Source organism: Leucopleurus acutus (assembly GCF_964270905.1).
Source record: "Leucopleurus acutus genome assembly, chromosome: X".
Lineage (NCBI taxonomy): Eukaryota > Metazoa > Chordata > Mammalia > Artiodactyla > Delphinidae > Leucopleurus > Leucopleurus acutus.
The window spans coordinates 28,507,432-28,526,409 of record NC_139148.1 but is presented as its reverse complement, the minus strand read 5'-3'; the positions used below and the strand labels follow the sequence as shown (position 1 = coordinate 28,526,409).

The window sequence follows — 18,978 nt, the reverse complement described above, 5'->3', positions numbered from 1 at the left end:
TCATAAGTTTACCTGTTCTATGTGTAAAATGCAAAGTATACCAAACTGGTTTAGTTCTGTTGCCCAGCACTTCTCAAACTATTTTGAGGAAGAAACAATTCCCCCCATCTTTCAAACATTTTAGGATATTTACAGAGTTGTACAATCATCACAACAATGTAACTTTAGCATATTTCCACCACACTAAAAATAAATCTCATGTCCATTTACCATCACTCTCCTCTCCCACCCCCAACCCTAGGCAACCATTCATCTATTATCTGTCTCTATATGTCTGCCTTTTTGGACATTGCATACCAAATGCACTCATACAATATATATTCTTTTATATCTGTCTTCTTGCACTGAACATAATCTTTGAGGTCCATTCCTATCGTAGCAGGTATCACTACTTCCTTTAGCAAGGTTGACTTTTAACTTGAATTGTAGGTTGGTACTGCTCGGAGTCAGACAGTATGTAGACCAGAGGTATACCTACTGAACTCAGTACCCATATTTTTCTCCCAGTTGACTCCCATATCTTTTATTGTAAATACTCTGAACTGGCTCAGTCCTATTTCACAGCAATATGGGAAGAGAGAGAGAACAACCATAACGGCTGACAACAGAGAATAGCTCATAAGAGCCTCAAATGAGCCCAAGATTCTCAATTCTGGGCGTTTTTCATGTAGTGATGGTGTCAAATAGAACCAGCAAGGCAACATAGCGTCCCCCACCAAACTGGTTTCCTTCTGTTGCTCAGTACTTATCAAACTATCTTGAGGAAGGAGCAGTATTTCCCCCCTTTTCCACTGTGTGTAAATTACAATAAAACTGAAGCATTAGAAAAATGAAATAAAGAGACACATAAAACCCAAGCTTTTTTTTTTTTTTTGGTGGTACGTGGGCCTCTCACTGTTGTGGCCTCTCCCGTTGCGGAGCACAGGCTCCGGACGCGCAGGCTCAGCGGCCATGGCTCACGGGCCCAGCCGCTCCGCGGCACGTGACATCTTCCCGGACCGGGGCACGAAGCCGCGTCGCCTTCATCGGCAGGCAGACTCTCAACCACTGCGCCATCAGGGAAGCCCCCAAGCTTCTTTTTTATCATTAAAGCTCAACCGACATAAATAGGACTCTGTAAAATTGCTATGGAAGTTTCTAACAGACTATCAACTATTGTATTGATATTTATCTTATGGCCTCGTAACAAATTGTTCATGGAGAGACCCCAGCTTGCAGGAAACACTTTGAGTTGCACAGATGGCAGTCATGACAAAGCCAGCAGGAGGACTTAGGCGTGCTCAGAGCCCCAAAAGGCTATTTTAATTGTATTTATCACCCAAACTGTCTCTCATATGATCTCACCCTTTCTTATCTCCTCAAAACCCTTTCCAATTCCCTCTCAACTCACTGCAGGATAGAGTTTAAAACTACCCTGTCTGATATTTTCTTCATTTGCTTGTGCGTGTGCTCATTTTTTTAATTAGCATGTGGAAGGGCTTTCACATGAGGAATACCAGAAGGAATGCTTTTGCAGTCTTTCCTGGTCTGAGACTTCTCTTAGAGTCTTCTGTTTTCCATCTATGTCCTCAAATCACCATATCCTTGTGATTGCAAGGATGTAGACTCTTCCCAGCCTCTGCCTCTTTATCTTATCTCTCTTCTATCACACTGCCCTGTTCTACTAAAACTACTAAATCACTTTCTAAAAGTTCCTCCTGCTCGATACTCCTCATTATAACCCAATGAATTGCTGAAGATATTTTCACCAAGAGTGCGTATTTGCCTTCTTATAAAATAGTCAAAGAAGCCCTTGAGTCTCAGTAAAGATTAAAGGACACACTGGCCAACCTAATGTACTTTCCAGATCTATGAGATTAAGAATAACATGAAGAGATGGAAAGATGTGAATCTTTGGTTCCAGTGTCATATACTATGTTATTACTATTGCTGTGGAGGCCTGCTCTCTGAACTTGCAGAAACTCAGGAATGCCAACCCCATTTCCCCTGTCACTGTTTTTCTGGTTTCTACTTAAATGAAATGATTTGCCTGAAAAATAATGCCTGTATCGAGGAGTAAGCAGCTTTGAGCAAAATTGTGAAGTAGACAATGTGTGTTAGGTGTCCCTTTCTTCCTTCTTTTAAAGTGCAAACCATCCTTTTTAGTGGGGGCAGGGGATCACCTCGGTTCTGGGAACCAGCTGGAGATAAAAACATATCCTGCTAATGAAGCTGAATCTGGCCTCTGTACCCCGACACCAAATTAATTCTCAGAGACAGAGTTTTGGGTGAAGTAGAAAAGAATATCTTTATTGTTTTGCCAGGCAAAGGGGGCCACAGCGGGCTAATGCCCTCAAAACTGTGTATCCCAACCAGGAGGGGGTAGTGAGGAGTTTTATAGTAATTGTTCAAAGAGGGTGTGATCAGCTTGTGGACATTCTTCTGATTAGTTGGTGGTGAGGTAAGTGGGAGTCAGCATCATCAAACTCCTGGTTCCAACCTGTCTGGGGTGTAGGTGCTTTTGGGCAGCACACTGTTAACTTCTCCCACCTGGTGGAGGTTTCAGTATCTGCAAAACAGCTCAAATATATTGTTATGTGTATCCCTTGAGGGGGAACCTGGACCTTGTCCCAAGGCTGCACTACTGTTTCTCTTGACTGCTCCTCCCTTGTCTCTGCATCCCCTCCCTTCCCTAATTAGCAACTGTTTAAATCTGCTGGTTGGAACTCAGGGAAGGTCATGGAGGCTGAAGAAAGCCTATTTCCTGTAATCAAGAAATGGGGGACACAGAAAGGCTTTTGTGCCCAGGAGTCCCACAGGGTCCTGCTTGGTATCACTAACAGTGGTGTGCTCTCAAGGTCAGACCCCCACCTTTGCTGGCTACCTCAAAAGAAATACTCAATTCCAGGGCTCCTTTACACTGGAATGTTTATGTTATTTACTATGTGCACAACAGATAAGAGAAAGATGGATTTTGCACTGCTGAAAGCCCTTACTGTAACCTCCTGCCTACCTAGTGCCTTCTGGGCAAAACAGGTCTCGATCTTCTGAAGGTCTTTCACACACTACCATCCATCCCTTGTAGAAGACTATTCCTCCCTCTCTTCAGTCCTACCCCTCTGCTGTAACTCCTTTTAGTTACAGGATGGATTCTGGGAAGCAGACTCTGAGTTTGGCAGGCAGGTTGTTCATGGATGCACACCCAAAAGCCTTCTTGAACTCCATGGAGAACTGGGAGCTAGAATGAGCCTTTAGAGTTATCACGAGTGGGGCTGAAATGGTTGAGTCTATATACAATTTCCCTTCATTAGTTAATAAGGTGTGCTGCATTAGGAGGGATGTCACCATAGGTGACATGCTTGTGCCACTCAAGTAGTTCCTGAGGGGACTCATGGGTGATGTCTGCCTCAGGACAGCTGGAGAAACAAGCCCTTCCTTAAAGGAGAATCCTTAAAGGTAGTGCATCTGCAGGTCCATCACACCTTCTTTGCCCCGTTAACTCCTAGTCATTTTTTGAAATCAGTGCTCAAAGACATTTCATTTTTTTCCTTTAAAAAATAGATGTATAGCTGTATTCACACACACACATATTTATTTACATTGATTCTTTCTGTGAGCCCTGAGGGTGGGGAATTTTTCTGCTTAAAGACTCCCCATAGGAGCCGCTCAGTGTTTGACTGAAGGTTGATCCTTAATAAAGGTTTCTTGGTAACTCTCTTTTCTGTAGGAAAAGAAGAACTGTTATCTCACATTGCCCTTTATTATTATTTTTTTCTCAGCAACATTTGCACCCAGGTAGAAGCAACAGCAATGAGGCTGAGGCTGATAAGCTGAATTAGTGACATAATGATGCTAAAGGAGCTTTGGATCGAATACCATGTTGTTCTTTAACATTATGTGCATAGAGGGCAGTCTGGCCAAGCATTTCACAAATGAATCCCATTCATCATTGGAGGGTTGCCTGATCAGTGCAAATCCATCAACACCACTGAGCCAGTGTCTGCCGATTCCAACCCTGGTTCAGCACAGGACACACAGGACACATCCTGCAGTCTCTGTACATGGAGGCTGTATATTTTATAACTTTAGACTATGATGAGAAAAATTATATATCTTACATAACTATTTGACCTATTTATTCAGTAAGTAAGTGGCTAAATAAGCAGGTCAGGAAGGAATTAAGAAAACTGGATAATCCACCCCTAAATAATAGATTTAGCTATCAAGGGATGGTGACAAATGTATGCAAATATTTCACATCTTCACATCAATCCCACGTTTACAAAACATCATCTCAAATCCTTTTCAAGTATTTTAAAGTTATATTTAATAGTCTATCCTAAAATTTGCATTGAATCTTTCATAAAAGGATTACTAACATTGGAGATGTTAAAATATGTATTTTGCCCGAAGGCATTTGTTAACTTCTGCATGGATGAAGAAGAAAATAAAATGTCATATTTGGAATACACAATAAATATTCATCATCTGATCAAATGTTGGTAGTATATGGACCTTATACTGCCCAAAAGGGAAGCCCTTGGTGGTCAAAACCACTCACATTTACTTATATACTTACTTTAAGTATGTGATAAGGGGACTGACATTAAAGAAGGAGCCTAGTAATGATTCCTTTAATAGAAAATGTAGACCGTCTGTTCTATAATGAGGTGTCAACTGCATTCTCGAAACCCAGAAAATGGATTTCTGCAGCAGCTGAATTAGAAGAGTGACAGTTGGAAATACAACAACCTGCCGAGTGGCATTTGCACCTGCACACAGCCTAGGACAGAATCAAATGGCCAGAAACCAATTCATGAAAATAAGACCGAACCTGGCCTTTTTCCCCTTTTGCACAGTCTTGCTTTCCGCTTGCCTTCCGGGAGCCGGGGGTGGGAGGGTGGGTGGAGCCCAACCAACGCTACGACGTGGCCCCCAGACCCCACCCCCCAGGACCCAGCGGCCCCTCCCAGTCCTGCGCCGCGGCGCTCCTGGCTGCGCGCCCTCTTCAGCTCGACCTGAAGCCGCCAGCAGCTGGCGGAGTCGCGTCTCTCGTTCGGCCTTCGTCTTCCTCACTGCTCCCGTGCTGGGTTCCCTGCTGGCCCTTGGCTTTCTCCTTGCCGCTGCCACCCTGCTGAGCAAGTGGCAGGGCTTGTGTAGGCCCTGAATGGACTTCCTACGCGGCGTCACAGCGGCCTTAGTCTCCTTCGCCATCTCCACAGCTGTCGCTTGATGGGATGGGGCTTCGGAACCAAAGCCCAGGCGTTTTCTTTGCCGCCATGCTGTTTGCACTTGACTTCTACCTGACCTTTCACAACGTGGCCGAATTTCTCAAACAAGGGGACTCTGCAGAGGTGACCGCAGCCCACAAAATGGAAGTAGGAAATTCCGACTGTGACTCTGGAGGTGGCCAGGGGGCCGTGTTGGGAGGGAGGCTGTGACTTCTCAGAGTAGCAGTGGGACTTGCTGACGTAGCGGGCCTCGTCACAGCCCTGAGGTGACGTTCCTGAGCCCAGCACACAGGACGGCACCCCTTGCCTTAGCACTATCAAGCCGCTCTGCACGTGAGGGCATCTTGAATGTTCCACCCCTTCTCCCCAGGTATGGCTCACGGACCTGAAGCCCTTTAACCTCTCTGCCAAAAACAAGTACAAGGGGACAACGTGCGTAGAGCCTTGTTACCTCCCCCTCCCCACCGGCCCCCCCTCAAGAGAAGCATTTCATGCTGTGGGCAGAGTAACAGCTAAGACGGAAACCACCACAGGGCCAACCTGCCAGGCCCCAGTCGTTTTTGTCTGCATTTGGTGCCCCTGTTCATGACAGGCACTTTGTCCAGAATGATCCTTCCAAGATTCTTTTGTTCAGGGAGCACTAGCTGCCTCTTCTTTCTTGAGGCAGGGAGAAAACTGACCTTTGCCCTGTCATCTGGGAGTGAGTGAATCTCGGTGCTCATAACTGGCCAAGCATTTCGCAAATGAATCCCATTCATAATGGGAGGGTTGCCTGATCAGTGCAAATCCGTCATCACCACTGAGCCAGTATTTATTAACTGAAGATTAGAACATTCAGGTTTAAGTTCGTGTGCTTCTTGTTCATGCATTTCCTTATGAAAATATCTTTCCACACGTAGGTCAAAAATGTAATGAAAAATATCATGGCTGGATTGCAACAAACCAACAGTGAAAAGATACTCCTGAGCTGGGTCCGACAATCAACTCGTAATTATCCACAGGTTAATGTCATTAACTTCACCACCAGCTGGTCTGATGGTCTGGCTTTGAACGCTCTCATCCACAGTCATAGGTAAGATTATCGAAACATTGAATAATTTTTAAAAGTACTGATTTAGAGTCTGATATCTTTTTCTCCAGCATGGTTCCTGATCATTTCCCACTATGCAACATGTTATTTATGCTGACCGTATTGATCTAACCATCCATTGGAAGGTACTGAATAAGAATATCCTATTTTTATGTGATATTACACTTAGTTGTTGAAATGTTAAAACTATCAGAGCATGAATGTGGTTATGGTGGAGAGGGGGTATCAACATCTTTGAAATTGAGACTGCCAGAAAATCAAGGTTATATTCTAACTTTGCTAAGAATGGAGTTGGTCTTTCTATACAAATAATGTGTTAGTAATGAGCTTCAGCTGTAGCGTTAAAAATGGTTGTAGATCTTATGTGAGTGGCTGTAGTACAATTAGTTACCATCATCAGATTAATAATGTGAAAAAGAAACATTTCTCGTCAGATACTTAGATAGCAAATACCATAAGGCCCTGTATGTGTGTATATATATGTATATATACTTATATTTCAGGGGTAAAAGAGGCTCTGGGCATCTTAGCAACCAAGGTAAAGAGCAGACCACAATTAATTCTATGACTCAGTACTCAGAATATCAAAAGAAACAATTGCTCTGGAACAGCAAAGCAATTGCTATAAAGCATGAGGGTTGTTCTGTTGACCTTCGTAAAAGGAACTCAGTGTGACATAGTGAACCAAATGTCCTTAACTATATTCACACTATTATATTTTCTAAGATCAAATAGTTGTTTGCTTTTTCTTGTATAAAGAAGCTCAGTAAGTGAATTAGTAACAGTTCAAGAAAAAGCAAAACAACATGATAAATACATACATTATATATAATGAATACATTCACATATATTGTATGTATAATACATTTACTCTAACGAACATGTGCTTTGGTTTTCCTATTACCCATCTCTTTTACCCAGCCCAATCCCCAGGGTCAGATACATTGCCTTATTAACTGTGCTTGAAATGCCACTGGACTGCATCTGCCCTGATTTTCAATGCAGCTTATCTTTTCTCACTTTGATCTTTCTTTTCTCGACGAGTCTAGTCTACCATTTTGCTATGCCAATCTTGCTTCTAGAAACATCCAGAATATAAATTTTCTTCCTGGTTTACCCGTCCGGGAGCAAATGCTCTCTAAATAAGCATCTTTGTCAGGTGTCTTGCTCCAGCTGGGTTTAATTAACCCCATCTAGACTGAGTTTCCAGGTGAATGACTCAGCAACCTGACTTTGGAAAGGAGGCAGGCTCACACTCAGTCGGCATGTTAAGCGATGTTAATATGTTGTTTTTCCTAAGTGTGACAGGAAGAAAAATATTCCACAGCCTCAGTACAGCCAGATGAGAGGGGATAGAGACGCTCATTCTGCATTATAAGTCAGTGTTCATTTATGCAGCCACATGCTTCACAGTAAGGGCCGGAACATATTGATCTTGCTGTTCATGTACACATTTGCAGATGAACAGAAATATCGAGGATCGGGTTATGCGGTCCTTGTTGGCTCGTTAGCATTTTCTTTTCAAGTGGAAGACTTCAGTCCTGCAAGCGTGTTCACAGACTACATTTGTTAATATTCCGTTTCATGATTTCTGAATGTATTTGTAAGTAATACAATAAACATATCCAGGTTGCCCTGTCACATCTGTCCCTGACCTACTCTTTGTCTCTCCAAATATCTACGTTTATATATTCTTCTGTCATACTGAATGAATCATCAGTAACTACCTTCTTACACATAACATGGTTACTTTTCAAGAGGTTTCTCACAGTTGATAATGCTCTTTCATGAATCATCTCCCTCTTCTTTTTGTCTCTGACAGATGAACATATTGTTTATCTAAAAAAAAAAGAGAATGGTTGAACTGTTTGTTCCAGGGTGATTGTCATTGGAACACTTAGGAATGTCATGAGGTGTCCTGATTTCAATAATTGAAAGACTATGTAGAACAAAGGCATGAACTTGATAACGAACATAGGAATTGACAAAGAGCCTTGCCAAAGATCAGGCTTTTAGTGACTTTATATTTCTTTAAGGCTAAATTTTATCTTAATATGTAAGAAATTAAAAGTATTAAATTAAAACACAGAGTTCACTACAGTGCAGTTAAAAGGAAGCCAGATTCTACTTTCATGGGAAAACCAAATGATAATTGATTAGAATTATGCTCAAAATATGCAAATAAGTTGCAGTAAGTATAAAGTTGCAGTTAAATTGTTTTCCTGATTTCTTATTTTAATTTATTACCATAGAAGTAACATAGCACGTGGTTTAAAAAAAAAAAAGTCAGACATTAGAGAGGGAGGCAAAGGACAAAAACAAAATGTGTCTTCCTGACCTCAGCCCTATCCCATCACTCTCCACTTCCTAGAAGTAGTTACTGTCAGCAACTCCTTTTATTCTTTCTGACGGTTTTCATAATTATATATATCTATTTCTTGATTAATTCATTTCTGACAGTAGATGGATTTATTCCTTAATATGAAGCCCACAAATTTACATCTTATGCCCATCTGTTTCCTGATTTCATCACTATATTATAATCATTTTATTCTTATAATTGTTGCCTGTGTGACTTTAAATGACAGTGGTATACTTATTTTCATCAAGTTTAGACAAGATCTGTTGACCACCTGAAATGAAGGTTGAGGAAATTATCACCCTCATACATACTTCCTCCTCTTCTCTCCTCTCCACTTCTGTCATTATATTATTGTTCTTGCATCAACAATGTTTGTAACATTTATATCTCTTCTGTAAGTATAGGTTCTTGGCTCGAATCTGTACATTGAAAACGTATTACTGTTATTTTATAAATATAATTAACCTTAAAGTAATAGAAGTTAGTGTTTTTAAGCAATTATTATTTTGTAGGCCCTGTTCTAAGTAAAATAACCCATCTGTTTCTCATGACTTACATACTATCATTGTCCCCATTTCACAAATAGGCAAATCATATAACCTCTCTGTGCCTCAGTTTCCCAAAGATCGTTTGGTTATGTCAACCTAAACAGAGATAAACGGAGGCAAGGTCAAATGATCAGAAATTCAGTTTATTCAGGAACAAAAGAGGAATTGCAATTTGGGAAACACATGCTGTAACAATTTACAGGCGAGTCTTTTGGGGGTTTGGGGCAGGCTGTGCATATGGGCAAGGAGCACAGAGAGGGGGCAGTACAGCCAGAGTGCAAGCAGTAAGTTCATTGACTTGAGGATGGGGAGAGATTCTTGGTGGATATTCATTGATTGGGAGATAAGGCTTGATCTTCTGTAAAACAGGCGTTCATAGAAAATCAGCCTCTGAATTCTTAAGTTCTGTTCTTCTGAGGGCACGTGTGGGAAATTCTCCATTTTATATCCTCTGGTTACATTTTTGACTGAAATCTTTTCACAGCTAATATGCTGTAGAGCCAGGATATGGATTCGTAGGGGACTCTGCTTACCTACTAGGCTCTGTTATCTCATTCAGTATGTCGGTTTCCTCAAAAGTGTGGGGATCCTTGGTGGCACATTCTTATTTATGACTTATGTTCTAGGCTAGCATGGGAAGGTATGTGGCTTTCCTCTTCAGTTGGTTAGTTTTACAATTCTTTATGCATTTGAAAATCATGGTTATTTAAAATGTTAATTAATGGTGAATTTTAATGATTTAAAACATTTTATTAGATTGATTTTAAATGCTAGAAGAGACCTCGAAGGCCATTCAGTACAATTCCTTCTTTTTAAAATGAAAACACTGAAGCTCAAATAGATTACATGACTTAGATAACTCGTCACCCAGGTAACTAGTTAGTGGCTAAGGAGAAGGTGAAGGGGATGAAGGGAAAAGGGCTTAAATGTGGAAGTAATCCTATGTTTTTATCATACTGATTTAACCTTGTTTACTTTGCTGTAGGTGAGAAACTGGTTTCCCACACTCTCCCACCTATATTCTTTTCCACTCCCCTTAATGAGAGATGGAGAAATGAAGATGGGGCAGAGGTTGCATAGTGAAATTAAAACTTCCCCCAAATAGTCTAGGATTTAATTTTTGTTTCTTAAGAGTCTTTCCACTACTAGAGACAGCTCCCAATTTATACATATTTTAGGTTCTAAAGGGTTTTTAGCTGCTTTGGGTAACTTGAAGTATATAGGGGAGATTAGATTTACTAAGAAGTGCACAAAAGTCTGGTGAATTAAACAGGGTAGGAGCAAGTAGAGAAAAGGAAATGAGAGTCAAAGGAGAATTAAAGTTGCACCTTTATTTTGAATTCTGGTTTCAGAAAATAGCAGCTAACCCCATCCTTGAAACATCTTCTCTTGCAGAGCATGAGTTCTTAAGCAGGAGTCCAGTGACAGACCCAAATGTCCTAAAATTCTATGTAATTCTGTTTAAAGCTATGGATAGGAATTTTGTCTGGGTAGAAGTTTCATAGTGCTCATCAGATTCTCAAAGGTATCTGTGATCCAGGAAAGATGAAGAAGCACTTAACTAATGGTTTCCAATGTTGCTGGGTAAAATTGTAATTCCTTAACAGCCAAGGCCTTTTATAGACTCATCCCAATCCTCCTCCTAACCATATCTCCCACCACTTGATACTAGAAATCTCCCAGTGGAGCCAGACTTGTGAGGTCCTGACTGACTGGGCACATTCTGCTCTTTCCTTCCCTAAGAACTCTGATTCTCTAATATCCACGCAATTTAGAATTCTATTCTCAAGCACTTTTCGTTAATCTAACCCAAACCACCATTTAAGAGTCCCTTAAGCCTCAAAAAAAACTTTTTTGACCTCTTCAGATTTTAGAAAACCATATATTATTATTATCTGTATTTGTCGCACTTAAAATGTATGTAACTTGTGATGTATGGATTTTTTTTTCCTCGTTAGATTTAAAATCCTCATAGGATAAGAACAGTCTCTTACACAATTTTGTGTTTTCTCCGTTATTAAGTAAAATTATATTCATATAGTATGTTCTCATCCATTCTCTGGTGTAGTCAATAAATATTTATTGAGCCCCTCCTGTGTGTCAGGTTGGGTTTCTAGAAGTGAACAAACCTGGCAAAAATAATTCTATAGTCTACATTCAAGTGCGGGAGATAGGTAAATAGATAAGATTAATTAAATGTATAATATGTTAAATAGTAGTTAAATGCTAATGAGAAAAAATATAAAGCAATTAAGAGGGATAGGAAATGGTTTTGTGTAAGTTTGATTTGGGGGCAGGCAGTTTTAGATGGGGGAAGGGCAGGGAAGGACTCATCAATGTGACTTTTGAGTAAAGACCCAAAGGAAGTGGAGGAGTGAGCCATATCTGTGTCTGGGGGAGGAGAATTCCAGGCATAGGGAACAGCAAGTGCAGATGTGGGAAACTATCTAGCCTGTTTGAGGAATACGAGGAGGGAGACAAGAAATAAAATCAGAGAGTTAGTGGGGAGCCAGACCATGTAGGGCCTTGTAGGTCGCAGTTACGTCAGTGAATTTTACTCCCTCGATAGCAAGGATTTGAGAAGGTTATGATGAAACATTTTACCAGATCACTCTGACAGCTCTGCTGAGAATAGATTAACAAGGGCAAGGGTGGGAATAGGGGAGCAGTTAGAAAACTAATGCAGTGTTGTATGCAGGCTAAGATGGTGGTTTGGATTATGGTGCTAGCAGTGAGGATAGTGTGAAGTGGTCAAATTCTGGATATATTTCCAACGAAGTGTTGTATGAGAGTAAAAGAGTCATCAAAGTTGACACCAAGGTTTCTCTGCTGAGTACCTACAAGTTTGACCTTGTCATTGATTATTGAGGAAGGGAGAACTATAAGAGAGGTAGGTGAGTTGTGGTACAATGGGGATGAGTATCAGAAGGTCAGTGTTGGATGCTTGAGTCTTGTGATGACTCTAAGTAGAGCTACTGAGTAAGCAGATGGATCTAGAGTCTGAAGTTCAGGGAAGAGGTCTGGGCTAGGCTTATAGAATTAGAAGATACCAGCAAATGGCTGGTATTCAAATCCATGAGACTGGATGAGGTGAACATATTTTTGTTGCTTGGATAACATAGAATAATTTCTCCTTTGTTTTCTTCAGGATTTTCTGTTAAAATTGTGACTTGTCTAAATGAGAAATGTTATTGAGGAGTACCAAAGAGTAACACTCAACTCTTAAGGAATGTGGGCATGGGTTGTCAGTCAAATATCAGAACTGGGGACTTCCCTGGTGGTCCAGTGTTTAAGACTCTGTGCTTCCACGGCAGGGTGCATGTGTTCAATCCCTGGTCTGGGAACTACGAAAGAATTGAAGTGAATCTCATGAAACATTTTAAGTTGATTTATATTTGTCTTTATATTTGTGTGTGTTTCAGGCCAGACCTGTTTGATTGGAATAGTGTGGTTTGCCAGCAGTCAGCCACACAACGACTGGAACATGCATTCAACGTTGCCAAATATCATTTAGGCATAGAGAAACTACTGGATCCTGAAGGTTGGTGCATTTCTAAACTACCACTGTTTTTAGCATAGTTTAATGTTGATCATCTCAGGCTTAACATTTCCACAAAGTAAGCACAAAATAGAAACTCTGCATTGTGTTTTTCTGTATTCCAAGTATATTTAAAATGTTCTGTTTTCCTGAAATACATTATGAACTGTCATACATGATTTTAGTTCTCAGAATACCAATATCTAAAACTAAAATGTAAAACTTTAGAAAAAAAATTCAAGCCTTTAGAATGTATATGCCTCACAGATGAAGTATACTGCATTTAGAGTATATTGACTCCAAATAATTATAAAAAGTTCATGTTTTGCTTATTCTACCAAGAGATTTGATAGACTAATCAGTTATAAATAATTAGCTACTCTTGCCAATTTCATTCATACACTTCATAAAAGGCAACATGGTTTACTGTTTAAATCAGGAAATCTATTCCTGGCGCTGATTTTGTTGTAATTTGTCACTCTGGGGGAAGTCCTCCATTGAATGGTTATTTGTTTTCTGCTTCTTTAGTTCACAGGCAGTACTGTATTTATATTTTTATAATATTACACTTAATTAAATTTCATCCTTATCTCTGGTGCTGCATAGTCGTATCTCACAAACACATGGATTAGAGGGAAAATAATTCCTGACCTCTGCTTTTCTTCTAGCCCATGAGGCACTTTTTAAATTTGCCAACTTCTTTGGAATTGCAGACTATATTCTCAACTTTCTTGAGGCTTTACCACACTCTAAACCCAGAAGTTGGAGAGGCAGTGTCAGTGGGATTGATATGTGCAATATAGTACAAGCTGATATTTGGGTTGGGTTATATAATTCTTTTTTCTTTGGAATATTGAATCAATCCCAAATAAGGAGATCCTTGAGTATCCCAAATAAGGAGATCCTTGAGTGGTGGTCATAGGTCCCATCTGGAAAAGTTCTGAAATAACTCAGAGGATAGCCTTTTACTGGTGAATTTATCATCAACCAGAATCTAATCTAGTGTTATAGACCCAAAAACCTGATTACCTCATCTTATTGATAGAAGATCCATATGGTGGTGGTAGTGGTGGGGGAGTTAACTTTAAACCAGATGAAAAAAAAAATGATATAACAATCAAAATGGAAGCTCATTTATTTTAAATGAGATATTTAACAATCACAACCAGAATACTCATATCTAATTGACCTCTATATTGCTCTTGATAAGCACATGGACTTGGGAAGGGAAAACTATAGCAATACAAATGTTTGTGAAGTTGGAATCAGATTAAGTTCATTAGAAATGTTTCTTCTCCTTTAGATAATGCATGATTCCTGTAACCTCTTATTATTGCTTCAGTAGTTGGTCAGTGTCCTTCCTGCCCCAGTTTAGCTGGGAGCAGTTGTATCAATCATATTTCCTTGTTTTGAAGGATTGGGGGAGGGTTACCTCACTATTGACTCTTAGTACCGATTGATATATGTGTTTTTTCATACTCTAGTGAGGTAGAGAGGGCAGACATAATGAAAATATGACTCCAGCCCCTGAGGGTGAAAGCTATAGTGTATGAATCTGAAGGATAAGCCTGTTAATAGGTTTCTTGTTTTTCGTTAAATCCACATATGGTAGTCAGTTTCTGTTTGGGATATTCTTGTGTGTGCCTTATCCTTTCGTAAAATAGTAAGAGTAAGTTTAAAATAGATCTTTTCCTTGCTAAGTGATAAAATGGCTTTTGATCTCTAAGTCCTCCTTTGAATCAATGAAGTAAGGGAACCTACATAGGCATCCACATCACAGTCAGAAAATAGATTGATAAGCCTATAATCAGAAAAGGGCAGTTAAATAAATAATATATTTTATAGCATAAAATAGCCTGATACACCCAATTCTATATGTTCTCCTAAATGGAAAGTGTATGTTGAAATGCATGTCATATACGCACACCATTATAATATCTCAAACTTGATAATTCAAAGTCAACCAGGTACAGTATGAAATACAAGCTGATTAATAGAGATCAAACTACCACTTATGGTTTCATTTTGCCAGTAAACTCTTCGATCTGAAAACTTTTGCTATTTATGGACTCCCTTCCAAGAGCATTCTGTCTCCTAAACTGGTTTATTAAAGGTTTTTTGGCTTTCAATAAGATAAGGATTCAGAATAAATCTTAAATTATATTTTTAAGTGTCTATCAGTTCCTGCCAGTGTGTTAGGGCAGTACTCAAATATGCATTTAAAAATTATTGCTCAGTATTTTTCAAGAGACGATATCAGTGATAATTGAAAGAAAAAAATTAACCAAATCATAAGGATTTTTATTTACTGATTAGTTAGTCGCAAAGGACAGAATAGCATCTCTTAGAATCTAAGACTTAGAACAGGCTATTCAGTGTATCTAACAGGCGAGACTCAACGGACTTCTTGCATGTCCTGTATAGTAATTACCTTTCAGAAGTTCATATTTTTATTTAACCAATTATTGGTTCTTTAGCTTATACATGACGATGTCAGCTATTCCCCAAAGCAGTTTTCGTTTCATATCTAATATGCCCCTTAGGAGGCTAATGAAACATTTAGCTTTATATTTGGGGAGATTTTTATATTGGGGGCATTGAAGTTATATTTGGCTTAAAAAATACCTGCCCAAAAATGTTTTTAGAATTTTAAACATATGCTTTATTGATTGGGTTGATTTATAAATTAAAAAGTCATTGAAATATAATTTGGAGCTTTTCATATCTTGCATATATCGACTTTGGTATGCTTTGTTTGGCCTTAATTGGTGTTTTGAGGCATGAGGTTTGGTTTTAAGTGGAATTGCCTTTTAAAATGAGTAGCAATAGGCATTAGCATAAGCAATTTCAGGAGCTGTTTCTGGTGTGTTTAAATGTTAACATATGCAAAAACAAGTACTAGTAGGGTAAAATTTAATAATTTATGCATCTTTATGCTTATAGATATAAAAGGTTTATCTCCTTCAAAACATATCCTATTGTGAATCATTCAATTCACTCTCTCTCCTGATTTCCCTGTAAGACACGCACAGTAGTGCATTGTGGGTTTCACGTGCATTGTTTGCTTCCCTGAGTTTCAAACAAGTTGGTTTGTTTGCAAATCCACACAATACTTTATGCATTAAGAGAATGCTTTGTCAGCTTTTCCTTGTGAATAACAAAGTGTAGATGTTCTAAAAGTAATAAAAAAATTGGAGATAAAAATTTGTGCCGGTTCTAGATGACTTTTGACTGTAGTAAGTCATTTCCATTTGTGATGGGCAAGATGATGTGCACATCATCTGTGGCTTACCAGGGTAACTTTAGAATGAAAAATGAATGATGAGAGTCAAATTTGATGAACACTAGGGCTTTCAAGAAATATTTGTAACCTCAAAATGACATTCACAAGCCAATTAGTTTGGTTTTAATCCACTTCATTTTAACAGCATGAGGATGGTGACACAGATTCTATTTTCTGCCTGGCTAATCCCTGCATCACTCTTCAGTTGTTTTTATTTTATTGTTTTAAATTAATTAATTTATGGCTGCCTTGGGTTTTCGTTGCTGTGCACGGGCTTTCTCTAGTTGTGGCGAGCCGGGGCTGCTCTTCGTTGCGGTGCATTGGCTTCTCATTGTGGTGGCTTCTCTTTGTTGCGGAGCATGGGCTGTAGGCGCATTGGCTTCAGTAGTTGCAGCACCCGGGCTCAGTAGTTGTGGCTCATTGGCTCTAGAGTGCAGGCTCAGTAGTTGTGGTGCATGGGCCTAGTTGCTCCGCGGCATGTGGGACCTTCCCGGACCGGGGCTCGAACCTGTGTCCCTTGCATTGGCAGGCAGATTCTTAACCACTGTGCCAACAGGGAAGTCCTTCAGTTGCTTTTAGAGTCTACTTTTCCACTAATTAGCTCTACCTTTTGGAAAGTTTTACTCGTGAATAAATGGTCTCTGACTTCACTTTGCATGCATGCAGCTGATTAGTCTTTAAAAAAGTATTCAAGAGAAAATATATTGCTTTTACTATAAAAGAGGAGAAAGTCCTTAAGGCCTCTTTTTGGGTTTGATATCGTTTGAGCAAGTGGCGTTTTTGTTTCTAACAGCTTTGTTCTGTTCATCGCATTTTGATACCATTAACAACAAGAAATGGTAATAAGTAGTTTACACTAAGTTAAAATGGAAAGAGTAAAACCATACCAACTCAGAAGGGTGTTGTTAAAATAAATAACTCGAACTTTTTATGGACAGGCACACTCATTTCATATCATTTAGATTTTTTTTTTTCTAGAACCCATTGTGGAATATCTTTGTTTTCAGAGAATTTAATGAGGTTGGAATATACTGGTGTTCCTCATGTGTATAACATTTCAACTAGAAGTTATTATTGTAAATATCTCACACTCTTTAGAGCCAGACTCTCTGCAGTGCAGAGTATTCTATTTTCCATATATTAAAAAAGTATTTTAATAGTACATATATTAAAATGGCCATTGCCTTTTTGATGACAAAGTAACAAAATATATGTTCCTTTGTACTGTTTTGTTGATGTATATCATTATCTCTGACAGAGTGTCTTTAGAGATAATACACATTGTAATTATCTAAAACTAAATCCTGAGTTTCTTGGAAGAACAGTTCTTAGTCTACTTACTCTACTACAGAAAATAGAAAGTATCATCAACTGCTTATACAGATATGATAATAGCAGAATAATGTTCCTATTATGTCAGCAGGAGACCACTTTTTCCAGCATTTCTTTTAAAAGATATTAAAATTTGATCATTAAAATCAAATTATATCATTTAATAGTGTTAAATGTAATAATGAAAATATTTCTTTAATTTTGAACATCAGTGGATTGCAGTTGAAATGAGCAAATTAGAGATGCCATTATTGTATTAGCAAAGGAATGGACTACATTAGTAGATTTAGTGTTGCCATCTCATTTGCTTAATGTATATTCAACACAACCTTTTAGCAAAGGAATTTGGGAAATACTGTGTTAAATACTTTAAATATATACTTCTATTAGCATTGCTTAGAACAGAGACTAGCAATGATACATAATGAGGCTTTAGGAAAACTGATGGCCAATGTAGAAGTCCAGAGAAATGTGATTAACATATTTCTAGTCTGCATATCATTAGAGTAAGGGTACTTATTAGAATATCCTTGACTATTTTTAGGTTTTTATCTTGAACCTTCCTCTTTTTACACACCTTTTTTTCTATGGGCAGACACATTGCATAACTAGCTTTGACTGTCCACTGCCACTTTAACATACTTGAATGCATTTGAGTTAAAGATGACTTTAGCTGATGACTTTGAGGCATCCTCAGATTTATCATTGCTACTATAGGAGAAAAATCTTTAAGGGGCAGTGAGGCAGTACTTTGTAATACATAGCAAAATAAATAAATGAAAACTTTCGATGTGGGTAAAAAGGTTACCAATAATAGTATACAAATATTAGCATAAAAATGAGGATAAAGATACTATATCGGGCTTCCCTGGTGGCGCAGTGGTTGAGAGTCCGCCTGCCGATGCAGGGGACACGGGTTCGAGCCCCGGTCCGGGAAGATCCCACATGCCGCGGAGCGGCTGGGCCCGTGAGCCATGGCCGCTGAGCCTGTGCGTCCGGAGCCTGCGCTCCGCAACGGGAGAGGCCACAACAGTGAGAGGCCCATGTACTGCAAAAAAAAAAAAAAAAAAAAAACATACTATATCAATATTGTGATAGAGATGATTATACTAACATTAAGATATTACTGTTGTGATCTCCTGTTTCCTGATGGAGAATTTTCAGATTGCTTATTGAAACAAATTTAAAAAGTTAATACATTAATATATAGTTTCCAGTAGCCTGAAAAGGTAACAAAGGCACATGAGACAGAGAGAGAAGGAGGGGGAAGAGAAAGAGAATGACTTTCACATCTCTTTTTGATATCCTATTTTCTACCTTATTCTTAGTTCAGATAACATAGAAAATGAATATTTTTCAGGACAGTTTGAGCCAATCACTAATGAATTGAAGTGATTTTTGTTCTGCTGATCCATTTTGGTTGTTTGGATGACAGAAATAATTGAATGTAACTGTCCCAAATTCACCCGTTTAGACAATAAAGAGACCTCCAAACATTAAAAATGATATCTGCGTGTGTAGTACATGGCCTGAATTTACCCTTTATACCATAATTTGGTATTTTCTCCTCATCTTTATGTTCTTTTATAATTTATCCAATTTTGCTCTTATAGAA

The 18,978-nt window shown here is 39.0% G+C and overlaps 1 protein-coding gene across 2 annotated transcripts in view; it reads left to right on the top strand.

Moving 5' to 3' along the window:
* Window positions 1–18,978, top strand: part of DMD (dystrophin) — a gene marked incomplete at its 5' end in the record, with an annotated part of 2,126,456 nt that overhangs the window by 378,272 nt on the left and 1,729,206 nt on the right. For both annotated transcript variants that reach the window (XM_082864911.1, XM_082864910.1), the window contains 2 exons: window positions 6,110–6,282; window positions 12,633–12,751. In XM_082864911.1, the coding sequence (XP_082721037.1) occupies window positions 6,110–6,282; window positions 12,633–12,751 (292 nt within the window). The remainder of the gene's footprint in view (window positions 1–6,109; window positions 6,283–12,632; window positions 12,752–18,978) is intronic.